The 13,206-nt window shown below is 44.4% G+C and overlaps 1 protein-coding gene across 1 annotated transcript; it reads right to left on the bottom strand.

Moving 5' to 3' along the window:
- Nucleotides 1-3,178: 3,178 nt before the first annotated feature.
- Nucleotides 3,179-9,378, bottom strand: nrip1b (nuclear receptor interacting protein 1b). Its single transcript, XM_079247295.1, has one exon. It carries the CDS (start codon nucleotides 9,061-9,063, stop codon nucleotides 5,464-5,466), a length of 3,600 nt encoding a protein of 1,199 aa, XP_079103421.1. The 5' UTR covers nucleotides 9,064-9,378; the 3' UTR covers nucleotides 3,179-5,463.
- Nucleotides 9,379-13,206: the final 3,828 nt, after the last annotated feature.

Here is a 13,206-nt window from a genome sequence, read left to right as displayed (position 1 = left end):
ACTGGCTTTGCTTTCAATGGACTCATGGCTAAAATCTCACTTAAAAGTCAATATTTCAAATATGCTGCACCAGTTACACAGAAGCACTATGATTTGGAGCCAATGCCAATTTGTGACACAGACTAAACAATGAAAAAAAGGAAAAATAATACAACTATTATCTAAAAGTTTGATATATATATCACCCTGTTGAACTATAAATGATAGTGTTGTGAAATGAAAAATGTCAAAATTTCTTGTGAATACCAGATGCAGCTGTATGACTTCAGACTGAGCGTAACATCAGAGCACAAACTTCACTGAGTTAAATTTGGCATGCTTCTTCCTTAATGGTCCTTAGCCCCCGCAGGACAAAGTTCACATCCCAATCTGGTCTATACCAGACTGGTTGTCACTGAACTGCCCTTTCTCATTCTACCGGGGAGGTTTTGAGAAATGTTTACTAGAGTAGTTCATGACCCTGCAGATCAACCGCTGTGTCACAGATTACAGGAAATTAACCGTGAATATATTTCCTGATGATGACATTTTTCACATAAAGAACGGAGAAAGTGGGAGATGGTGATTCACTGTTTGCCTTCTCTCCATCTGAACAAAGAAAATAAAGATAAAGAGTCAGGTCACGAGCAAACTTAATCACCTCTGAAAACATCTTTGTCCATGAGAGGGATTACACTTGTCTTCACCAACTGAAACTTCCAGATGTGCAGTGGAAGAAGTTATGTGAAAGACTCCTGAGAAGACAAGCTGTATTAGAAGACTTTGGCAGACAGGAGACTGACATTGCCGGATCTCCCTGGCCAGTTTGTAAAACATTTACCCTTGTGCTTATCTGACACGGCAAATATCATCCATGTTCTTTCAGTGCCAGCCAAGATCCCTCAAGCTGACAGCCGGCTCTGTGGACTACAGGGACTTTCACTCTTCATGAATATTACATTGGGTCTGTTTACATGTTCATGTGCACGGACATTAGTAAGGCAGCTTTATGAAACAGCTCTTATTGAATTGATTTCTCAGAATAAAAAGCGTTTTCATCTCTATTTCTGCAGCCTCTCAGTTCTTCAAACCTATTAGTCATTTTTACTACATCTTGAATGTAGGTCATGGAAAATGATGACGGTCAAGAGGCTATGAGGCGCGAAAGAAAAGAAGGGACTTAAGCCATGCTAACACGTGTCAAATTCATATGAAACATTAGAAGAATAGCTTAACTGTATTGCTAAAGGAGAGGGAAGGAGTGGGAGGAGTGTTTTTTTAAGGTTGGGGTTGTTTGGGAGGGGAGGGTTGGCACAGCTGCAGGCCAACAGTTGATCCTGTCCCGGGAAACAGGATCAGCCAGGTCAGGGCAAGGGAGGTGGGGCAAAAGGTCGTGACCTGCAGGGCTAAGGGAAAGACTTCACAAAGAGGTACATCTTCAAAAGCACAGGTCCCAGTGGGAGGAGCGGTCTAAGGTTGGGAAAATAAACCGTTCTGACCTCGTTTTCACAGTGCAGGAGTTTCCCCAGGTGTTTGCTTCAGCCTCTTTGTTTTCTGGCTGGAGGCTCTGCTCTGGTTAACTCGCAACCAGCCAGCGCAGCACTATGACGCTAAGTAGGAACACAAGGATTCTTAGTCCCATCCGCAGGAAGAAAGTGTGGCATTTTATGCACATATTCTGGTTTTATTACCCTCCAAATGGGGTCACGAGTCCCATAAAATGCTAATTTAATTATGCGATCTTGAGTGTGTGTTTGCGTAACATTTGAGGTCAAATCATGTGCTCAGAGTTCAAACACTTGTATGAAAGGAGGGTGATCAAACAGCCATGAGTTTATTTTTCACACCAATTATCATGACAACATGTGACAAGTGTAAGCTCCGTATGGTCTCCATGTGAATAAACAAAACAAAAGTCTTGCTCTTAAATCGGCAGGCCATGATTACGAGTATTTTTGAAATGGTTCATGCGTTCCCATGTAGATAAACCTTAACTTGAGCACATTAAGTGCAGGTCATTAAGTTGTTTGTCAGAGAATAAGCAACTGTAATGCCAGGAAATAGTTTCTGGAGGCCTCATAACTGTGAAATGTCTGTTACTGGACTTCCTAGTCCTTGGCCTACAGTTGAGTGAACGGTGGCCATGTGTGCAGCCTCACATCCTTTCGGTCTCCCGCCGAGGTCAGGAAATCAAAGAGAGAAGCCACAGACAAACGGTCGATTGTCAAGTTTTACACCTTGACCTCTGCTTAAACTTGCGCCTCAGTCCTTCATGTTTGCCACTGCTTAGGCAGTCAGAGGATATCAAGAGGTTACTGGCGGTTCAGACTTGATAAGAATCTTGAAATGGAGAAGTTCGCAGAGGGGAAAGGTTATGGGGAGTTTAAAGAGAACGCAGTCAGTCATGGGGAGGATTAAATAAAAGGGAAGTCAGGGCCGAGGAACTGTGCTGCAATTTCAAAAGTGCACTGCAGACAAAAAGCCGTCTGTTCGCTTGCTGGACTTCATATACAAACTGAGTGCAAAGGAAGTTAAGCTTGAACTCATCTTCACCTTTCAGAAGTCTCACGCTAAAGGCTGTTTTTCTCAAGCCAAAAAGAAAAACGATCAGTAAACGGACAAGTTTCCAGACAGAAGTCAAGAATTAAGGTTCTGTATCTGCTGTACAATACTATCCATTATGGATCCCAAATAAAAGATGCACTCCACTCGTGTGATGAGGCACATCCTTGGGTATTCAACATACATCTGGTGACCTTCATGGGTCCTCCCTCCTTTCAGTGTCTTTCCTGCCTTTGTTAAGACTCAGCACTGTTGTGAACAGCAGCCAACTGAGGAGCAGAAGTTTTGGGGCAAATACAGGACATCCTCTCACTCTACTTTAATAGACCTGGTCTTTGATTACAGAAAGTGCTGTTTGGCTTTGATGTCCTTTTAAAATAATAATATCCTTTTAATATAAAGCCAGAGTTTGACATCTGGCTGTGGTGGAGCCTCAATTTCCCTAATGGTTGCTTTGGTTTAATAAAATATTCTATAAAAGTGGCCACTCGCATGAATTTGGAAACATTTAAAACACACGATGCCTAAGGTAGCATCATATAAATGGAATTCGCCTGAAGGAAAACAGCAGAAAAAGAGGAGCACATTCATACCAGATCATGCATTTTAGTACTTTATTTCTGAGATATCAGTGCAAATGAACACCAAAAAAAAAAAAAAAAAAAAGTAAACATAAAAATGAAATGTTTCAGGTCTTCACATGAAAAAAAAGAAACATCTTTATATATATATATATATATTTATATATATATTTGTTGCTACAAATGTATTTCTTAGATGCACAATGCAGATCTATGATTGTACGTCAATCCCCCCCCTCACTAGAGCCCCATGCTCACTCACAGAGCTTCGTTAACCAGTAACAGAAAAGAAAGATCACAAAAATATTCAATGCACGTTTATTTTTTCCACACATTTTTTCTTCTTTTTTTCTTTTTTCTTTAAATCAGCTTGCTCAACAGTCTGTGGTTATTTAGGGATTGCTCATATTCTAAGCCAACCTCTCTGTGATAAAAAAAAGACCTATTTTAAGACTTGACATTTTCCCCCATCACCAGTAGGGATACACAGGTAGTTCCCATGCGTCTGCATGCAACAGGCAGCAGTGAGGAGAGTCAGACATTATTACACAACACAGCGCAGGATTAGATTATCATTTACCACATAAAGACACATGCAAAGAACAAACCAACCCCAAAAAAGAAAGAAAATGGGCATAGCATCCTCTGCCTTTGTATGTACACTTTAACGCATATAATTTGTATTTACATATCAGGGCATTAAAAACTAGGGTATTATCTTTTGTTTTTTTTAACATTACAAAATAGTCATCTTTCATACTGAAAGTACTATTTACACAAATATATTTAACCATTGTGAAAATGTTTTAATAATCGAAGAAACGTACATTATAGGTATACGTATTAAAAAAGATCACAAGACTAAATGAAAAAAGCAGTGTGACAAACTGAAGAGAATATACAGTACAATAAAAATAATAAAAGAGCTAGATAGCAGAGATCCCTCAAGACATAAATGTCCTGATGATTATTGTTGGAGGGAGCAGGTACACACATCCAGCTGCTTTTGAAAAAGAAAAAAAAAAAAAAAGTACCTGTAGTCTTCTCTTTATTATCATGCAATTCTTTTGACATTTTATGAAGAGATTGCCACAAAAATTAAAGAAACCACAACAGTTTAAAAAAAAAAAAAAAAAAAAAAAAAATCACAAATTGTCATTTTCAACAGATAATACTGACACTTTTTCATTACATGCCATTAAATCATTCTGAAAAGGATCCCGAGGACTCGATTTTGATAAAGCAAACTCCAGGGAGTCTGTTTACATGACATGAAAAGAAAGCGCCATGTGCTTCACACTCTGAGCTTTTTTCTGTGCATGAAGAAGAGTGGTGTGTTTTTTTCTTTTTTTAAACCAGGTTGGCAAGATAAGTTCCTCAGACAATGCAGCCTTTTAACTGTTGCTCCAGAAACCTGTTTACACACAGTTGCTCAACTGCAATCACCACACACGCTCTGTTGACCCATCTGCTCAGAACTGCACAATCTGCAAACATATTACCCTGAATTTGCACCGTCGAATGTTGGCCCTAAAGGTTGAGCTCAGATAGAAGCAAAACACATCTAGCTATGACCATCTGAACTTCCATCATTTTATATACATATATATATATATATATATATTCTCCAGGTCATTCATACCATGTCCTGAACTGAAAGCAAGACAGATCATAGCAGGATGGTGACTGAATACATATCGGGATGAGCTGTGGTTTGCAAGGTCATCATTTGAATGAATCTACCATGTACACTTTTGTAATGGAGCATTGTGACTGCCTGAAAATGACTTTATTTGGAATCTTATTTAAAATTGATGGGGCTGTGTCTTTCTGAAAATGCTCCGCTGGGGGGTGGGGTGGGGGAGATAAATAAATATTCACCAAACCGAGCACTAACATTTTTTGAATCATCCATAATTAATGTTCTTTCAAATGTTCTCTTTAAATGTTTTATGAAAGGCAACAAAGAGGACACGGGAAAAGCGATATGTGCACAACTCAGATATAAATCACATGACTTAAATTAGGGGAAACTGCAGGAGGAGGACTTTCTAATTGTGCAAGATGCATACATGGATGGGAAATGTCTAAATTTGTGACATTTACGCAGTTTTGGTTGTGCCATTTAGGCATTTTTGCTGAGAGACGACTTATGTACTATTCCATGACCACACAATTCAATATTGAGACAGTGATGCAAATGTTTTTCAATTAAGGGTTAGAACAAGTTTTTTTTTGTTTTTTTTCCCATTGAACCAATTTGGCAAGTCACTGAAAAATATTAATAAAAAGTCGATGAATTTGATTCTCCTTTTGTATTTGTCTGTAGTTGATAAAACTTCTACTCCAAAGTCTGACTCAACCCCTGGCTCTCATGGCTGTGCTTGTCATTGTGGGTTGGGGATTGAGGGGTGGAGCTCAGACTGCGTTCATAGGCATGCATGTCACTGATTGGCTCTTCTTTAACTCTGACAGCAGACTGGGCCCCGTCTGCTTGATCCCTCACCTCTTTCCTCAGCTGAATGCTGCCCTTCTGCAGCATGTAATACAGGATGGGGTTGGAACGGGAGAGCCGAGGGGAGTCAGGGTTTGAGTCACAACCCTCCTCCTCCCTCTCTTCATTCTCCTGAGTACTCCACCGAACTGGGCTCTCAGGTTCTTGTTTAACTAGAATAGGAGGGTCCCGTTTTTGAGCAACAGGCCATGGAGATGGATGGCGACCCCATGGGGTGCGGATGGGACTTTCACTAGCAGGAGGGGTGGGCAGTGGTCTTAGATTACTTGGAAGCCCTGAGTTGAGGGAACCATGGGGGTGCCAGCTGGGCAGGTGGAGGAAGTTGTTATTCTGGGCAGGCTGGCTGAGAATGTTACCATTAGCTTTGCCGTTGGCCTGGAGTATGGAAGGACTGGGTGCCCCACGGGGTTGCTGGGACAGCTCCTTCAGACAATTGTCAGAAAGCAGAAGCTGTTTGAGCACGTTGAAGCCCCGACTCTCCCTGGTGAGGGTTTCAGTTGGCGGACTTCTCGTCGGAGCTTCCTCTTCTTTTAGACTCCTCTGCTGATCAGGCTCTACCTGAACAGAAGAAGAGGTGAAAATGCTTGTGTTGCTACTGTCCACTGCTCTTGGGGAGCAAATATTATTCAAACGTTCAGTCTGTTCAGAGCAAACACGTCTCCTCTTCGGACTGGGGCTTGGATACTCCTTCTGTTCCTCTTTCACCTGTCTGGGCTGTGACTCAACCTGCATAGCAGCACTGGTATAATAGGTAGCAGTCTGTTGTTTAAGCAGCTGGCTCAGAAGGCCATATTTTGCTATGACCTCTGCAGGCCGAGGTTCTGTTTTTAACTCCTGCTGAGAATCAGATAGGGGGCTATTCTTCTCATAGCTGCTCAGTCTCTTTTTGCCACTCAAGTCCTCAGACTTAGAGGATGGTCCAACTTCTTCTGTGAACTCCGTTTTGACCTTTATATCCAAAGGGGGCCCATTAGAGCTGTCGCAGATGATGGAAGTAGTGGGGTTCTTCTCATAGCATCCCCCTGGTGCATCTACGCTCCTTCTGCCACTCCCACTGGGCCTGTCTTTGCGGCTAGCTGTGGCAGGAGCTGAGCCGGTTCCTAGAAGGAGTTGTAGCACAGTGCGCCTCTCTAGGAGGTTTTCAATTTGTGAGGAAGGAGGAGAAGGTTCCTTCCGACTGAACGGTGTACCGCTGCCAGATGCTCCATCTGAAAGTGGCGTGGTGGTGGTCCTGTGGACTGGAGCATTAAGCCTTTCCAACAGGGCAAGAGGCCTGCTGGTATCAACCTCTTGCCCCAGCCCTTTGGCAGACGAGATGGGTGGAGAGGAAGAAGTGGTGCCACACTGAGCCAGATTCTGTAACAGTTTGCTGGCACTAAAGGCTGGCTCTGACGCCTTCTCAGCAGGGAAGGTTTTAGACTTACATAAATCAAGTGGGCTGGACTGGACTTGAGGGGAGGGGTAGGAATATGGGGAAAGAGCGCCGCTTGGGTCACGACTGAGGGAGTAGTGGGACTGGTTTGGCGCTGGCGGCATTTCCATCGGGCTTTCTGTTCTTGGCTCTTCCCAAGGCATCTGTCCCTTTTGCTGGCTCCGTGACATGGTGGCCATAGTTACGTCAAGCGGTAAATCCTGTTTACCTACGCTTTTATTAAGCATCTCACTATTTCGCCGTTCAAGGAGAAGCTGCATGAGTGTGACCTTAGGGTGGGATTTAAGGTTTGGGCTTATTTCAGGGTCCTTGCTCTTGGATACGTTTGATCCTGATGGCTCTGGCTTCCACTTGTTTATTAAAGATTCTGTTAGTTTGTCCAGGGAGGAGGTAGAAATAGAAGAAGAAGAGGATGAAGAAATAGTGGTGGAAATGGAGGAGACTGCAACAGAAGATGGCGCAAAAGTAGGCTGAGTAGAGGCTTGTGGGGAGAATGTAGCTGGGGTTGTGGAAAACACCGTGGCAGAATTAGAATACGTAGAGGTGGAAGAAGAGGAAGCGGAGGATAAGGGTGTGTTTTTGGGCACAGTGTCTTGTATGCTGACACGGCTTCTGACAGAGAGGTCAATGGGAGAACAGCTAGAGTAGGAGCTCTCTGCATCACTGCTATCCTTGGTGATGCTCCTCTCTTGAGTGGAGCATTCGCTGTCTGACGTGACTGAAGAAGAACCACTCGGTGGAAGAATGCCACCAATGTCCTCCAGGTGGCCATTCTTGGTCAGCTGCTTCTGGTTGTTGTGGTTGTTGAGCAGCAGCAGCAGTAGGCTGCTGCATGTTTGAGGGGGTCGGGTTGGACGTGTGTCAAAGCCTCGCTTCTCTCTGGGAGGCATGCTTGGAGCGTGTGGGGGAGTTGGAGGGGAACTTTGGCTATGGCCATGCAGCAAAGAGGGACTCTGTGGACTGGACAGGGCTGTTCGAGGGAGTGTTGTTACTGTGGTTGTGGTCATTCCATTTTGGTTTGTTAGGGAGCTTAGTGTGTCTGGAGTCCCCCCCACACTCGGTGGCCTTATGTCTGGGCCATGCTGCTGGTTTGCCATGGCAGCTAGCCTCTCGCTAGCAGATCTTCCAGAGAGCTGGGCTTTGAGTGCATGCTCTCTGGAGTACTGCTGGAGATGGGCTTCGCTGGACAGCAGCAAAGCGAGCTGACTGCAGGCCACACTGGGTTTGGGTGAAGGTGCTGGACTAGAACGGATTTTTACCATGTCAGCCACCGCCTTCAAGCGCTCTGCACAGGACACAGATTCAGCTGCTGTGGGAGCAGCAGGAGGCGTGGCACTGTGCGCTGACCGGGGTGACTCTGGTGGCCGGTCCTGACTGTGTCCCCGGCGACTGTAAGGGGTGCTGTTATGATTCTGAAGTTTACTCTTCCTCATTAGGCCCTTCAAGCGGCTTGAAGCTGTCCCATAAACAGGTAGTGGCTCTTTGTCTGCAGGTGGTGCTTTGGATGGAGAGGAACACTCACTGGGAGGCTTTGTAGAGTGCTGAGACATGGCTACGCTCTGAAGTCGTGAGCTGAATGACTGAAGCAGAGAAGCCAACAGGGTACTCTCTCCAGCATGGGGTGACCCCTCTAGGGCTCCATTTTGTAGCCCTCCCACTTGGCCGTTCAGCTCCATTGGGGGTGAACTCATCCGTTGGTTGGCTGGATCATTCCAAGCTCCAGAACGGAGCAAGCGGGCCTTTTTCAGGTGTTGTGAAGAGCCCAGCGTGGGCCCATTGGTTCCAGCTTTGGGTGCTGCGGGACCATGGTTAGGTAGTTGGAAGGGCCCGCCCACCTTGTCACCCTGTTGCTGATTGCTGTGAGCAGCCTCAGACCTCCCGCCTGCCGTGGCCCCAGGCCCGGCCACCACTGGATGCATCAGTAAACCTTCCAGATAAGTTAGAACAGCTGAATCCTTGTGTGTCTCAGGGCCAGGCTCCTCCCCATGAGTCATGTTCAATACTCAGATCCCCTCGTATAGCTCAGCAATGCTACTGTGAAGTAGATGTCATCTGGGTCATCTGGTTGACAGTGGCATGTACTTCTGGAATACCCCCCAAAAAAAAAAAAAAAAAAAAAAAGAGGGCAGGCTAAAGCACAGGTTGAGTAAACAGGACACACTGTCTGGACGTGATCCCTCTCTGTGGCAGGCACAATCAGCAATGTGGTGAAACAGCAACCATGGCAGGAGGAAATGTTGAGCAGGTGGGCCTGCCGGGCATGGCTGTAGGATGTCAGAAGGCCAAGCTTCAGGAGTATGCGAGTAGCAAGCGAGGAGTCAGCAGGATTTCACCACCAAGATGTTGACACATTCCGTGGTTGTGGTCGTTTGGGATGTTGGTCCTTTCAGCTCTGCAGGTCTCACAAGGTGGTGGGGGGAGAGACCTATGGGAGTGAGCGATAGAAAAAGAAGGGAAGGGGGACATTTAGGCAGAGAAAAAGAAGAAACTGTGAGAAGCAGGGATTTGCACAGCACTATATCACATTCATTTCACCACGTTGTCTACCATCACTGTTACTTAGCAACATTTCAGATTGACTGCACACGGCTCAATCGCTGCTCTGCACTCTTCTCTCACAGCCACCCGACGGACGACAAATGTAGATTAGGCTTGATTGGATCTATATTGAAAATTCAAGCCCACTACCTTGAAAACATTCAGGTCTTGAGCGGTAAGCCTCTCACGGCAATGTCTTTCAAAAGTGAAGGGCCTTGTGAGAGCTGTGCATAATTCTTCCTGCAGCTTGTCATTTCAGTGGATTATCCCCCTCCACCACCTCCTGTTCCTTATGCACTTGAGCTGCATCTCGCACGATGCAGCCCACTGCAGAGCGAGAACCACCCACCAACTCACCCACATGCACACAAGATAGCATTTAAGCACTCAAGCATGAGGACATACAGCAGATAAATGTACATGCTGAATCTCCCTACTGCCTGAAGTGTATTGATGTGATGGGAGTGAAGTTTACAGGTTTACAGCACAGCAGCAGTGGAAACACAGAGAAAAGGATACAGCTAACAGACAAGCTGTATTCAGCTGTCAGGTGTCGGTGTGTCATTGTGTGTGTATTATGGGTGGATTAAGGATCAGCCACACCTGTCACACTGCACCATTGTAAGGAGAGCAGAGCCGGTGACACTGGGGTGAACACTATGCCAGTTGCCATGACAGTGTCAGCGGCATTGCCCTGAGAGACCTCTGCTCTGAACTCTGTCAGTGTGGTTTCCGTGGATACGGGACACCTCCGACAGTCCTGGCTGCATCACATAAAGGTTAATTAATACAGAGTTTCCACCTCGCCTCAGCTGCCGCCAGTGTCCTTTCCCGGTGCCGTCCTCACCTTTTGTGTCCGCTGAGTGGACCAACATAGCGGGTCACATGACAGGACAGAAGCACTTGATTGTGACGAAAGGCCACGGCAACCTGCTCAGCCACCAGCTTAACTACTTCACAGAGAGCTGAGGTAAGGGCCAGAAACAACCAGGCGGCAGGGCAACTAATCAGACTGAAATCCATCTTCAGGGCCAGGGTTTGCAGGCTCTGACAATATCAGGTCATGACAGTGAGGGTAACTAGGTGGCACTTTTAATGCCACCTTGGAAATGAACTGGGATTAGAGGCTGGATTTAAGTTGATTAGTGCGCAATTAAGTCTCAACAGAAGTAGGAAAACAATCAGAATTGCTGTTTTAATATGCACTTAAATTGTTCGCAGGTTGAGGAGATTCTTTATATATCTACATTTTGCAAAGAGTAAAAGAAGACTCATGAGATTGGTCCATCAGCATCGATTACAATTTTAAAGCCATCTTTAAACTGCCGACCTAAATCTGAAAACGACAAACACTAACCTGGTCATACTGGACCATCTGACGTCTGCGGTCATGCTAATCTTAGATGCACAGGATTAGGACTATTTTCCCGCCAGTGAGCTTAACGCAGTCATAACGGAATGGCTTGCAAAACCACGTTTGATCAGTGCTGTAAACAAGTAAACATGTTTACTTTCAGAATGGCTTGGCAAAGTGACTAATGTGCTGTGATAGAGCCCCCTAGTCAGCGAGGGGAAGTGGAAATGGAAAAGAAACGCTGACACAGTTTCAACATGGGGAATTCTGTTAATCTCTATGCTGTTGGCAGTGAACCTTTGGAATTACAGTTGACCTTGTCTATGTTTTTGCCCAAAGACACTTCTATAAAGAGCAGGCAAGGCAGTAAAAGGATACTATGACAGTGCACTATATCAGTTTATATACAACACTGCTATTGCATTCACTACCTCCTAAAAATTGCTCTTCAACCAAAGTGAGGATTTTGACTATGTGTTATAAAGCACTGCTAAAGCAAGGACAAGCAAAGGTCTGTTAACCTCAGTGACAAAGCTCTGTTAACAAATACATGACCTTAATGTAGGAAGAGCTGTCCTCTATGCAGAGCCCTTAAAGCATGCAGCCCTCCTCCTTTCCTCGCTGAGAATGTGTGCATTACTATTGCATTATCTTCCCTGGTGTATACATTGAAAATGACCTTACACATCTGTTAACATGTCATCTCATTGGTGGTGGCACCCAAAAAGCCTGACCCCCACCCCCTCCCACTCCCCTCCCCCACCACAGGACAGCACAGCACCAATGAGCTGCTCCACAGTTTCTGCGGTGATTATCCATTATCCTTGACAATGTCAGCCAATGACAGAGCAGGCACCATTCTAAAGTGATTTTTACCCCTACAGTCAGCCACGCGCACGCGAAAGGGGAGGGTAAGCGACGGGGAGGGCTGAGGCTTCATCATCCTCTGGCTGGTTGATTCTTCATCTGTTTTCTTTCTTTCTGTTTCACTCCTCTCCTACTTAAAAGGCATTAGCAACAGTAAAGGTCACTGCACTCTCAGGTCTTTCTCAGAAGGGGAAGATGCATGAAAGCACTGGAAGACTGAGGTAAAATGCCAAGACAGAAATGTAAAAATGAAGAAATACAACCAGATCAAATTTGTTTGCCAATTTAGATATGAGATGTATCCTTTTGAAAAAGGTCTTTACCATACCAATGCTAACTTTCTTAATTAGAACTCATTCAATAAGTGACAGCATACAAATCCAATTTTGCGTTAATAGCAAAACGATCTATAATTTACAGGACATACCTTTATAGTTAATGGAAATGTAACTCAGTCCCAGTCATGCCTGTTGTAAAACTGATTGCAGATTTCAGATGAGTTTTGGTCAGGTTGCGTGTGGTATGAAGCAAAATTCCATTTTGCATGTTGGGATGGGAGCACTGTCTTGTAAGGAATTCTCTCCCAGTACTGCTTACTGCTTATATTGTTTTAACCAGACCACTCCAAGAAATTGGAGTGCAAGGACAGACCAAACGGCAAGCAATCGAGGACCTTTCTGAAGCAGCTGAAAAGGGTAGTTGGTGGCTGTAGGTACCCCAAGTGAGTTTATGGCATTTAGGGGGTGAACCCAGAACACTGGGATTCACTGTTGAACCATCTGGAGGTGTTGTGGGCCTATCGGCATATCATCGATTTGATAACCAAGAGGGTGGCATCACTCACCTGACTATCTCAAAGAGTCCTTACCCATAAATACATAGATACAGACCATCTCAGTGGTGCCTCGGGTATATAATATGAGGTAACAACAATTAATACAACAGAATAGAAAAGTTTACTTCTGTTTTGTCTGACTTAAAAGTATGGATAAGTAAAACAGAAGAACGAACAGACTTCTTCCGGAGTAATTAATTTGTGCTCTTAAATGCAAGATCTACAAATGAATGACTTTCATAATCAATATACTAATAAGCATTTAGAGTTGAAATTGACAGCGATGTAATTTTATCTGCTAATTGTACAGTTTGAGCTAAAAAACAACTATCACAAAGTTCAAATTCAAGGTCTGACGGCCTCAGATCAAGCATTAACATAATACGATGTCTGTACATAGCAACACATGATGCTAGCTTTACATTCTTTATTCTAGTAACACAAAACCTTGTAGATAGCAGTTTGGTTAATATTTTGGTTTCAGGGGATTTGTAATGATCCTCTGCTAGAAATTTAATGATTTTTCACAGCTTTGCATTTTAT

The sequence above is a fragment of the Telmatherina bonti genome (genome assembly GCF_933228915.1).
Source record: "Telmatherina bonti genome assembly, chromosome: 10".
In the NCBI taxonomy this organism is placed as follows: Eukaryota; Metazoa; Chordata; class Actinopteri; order Atheriniformes; family Telmatherinidae; genus Telmatherina; species Telmatherina bonti.
This window is presented reverse-complemented; position numbering and strand designations above follow the sequence as displayed.

Coding starts and splice junctions, on each gene's coding strand:
- nrip1b (XM_079247295.1), bottom strand. CDS start 9,063: ATGACTCATGGGGAGGAGCCTGGCCCTGAGACACACAAGGATTCAGCT.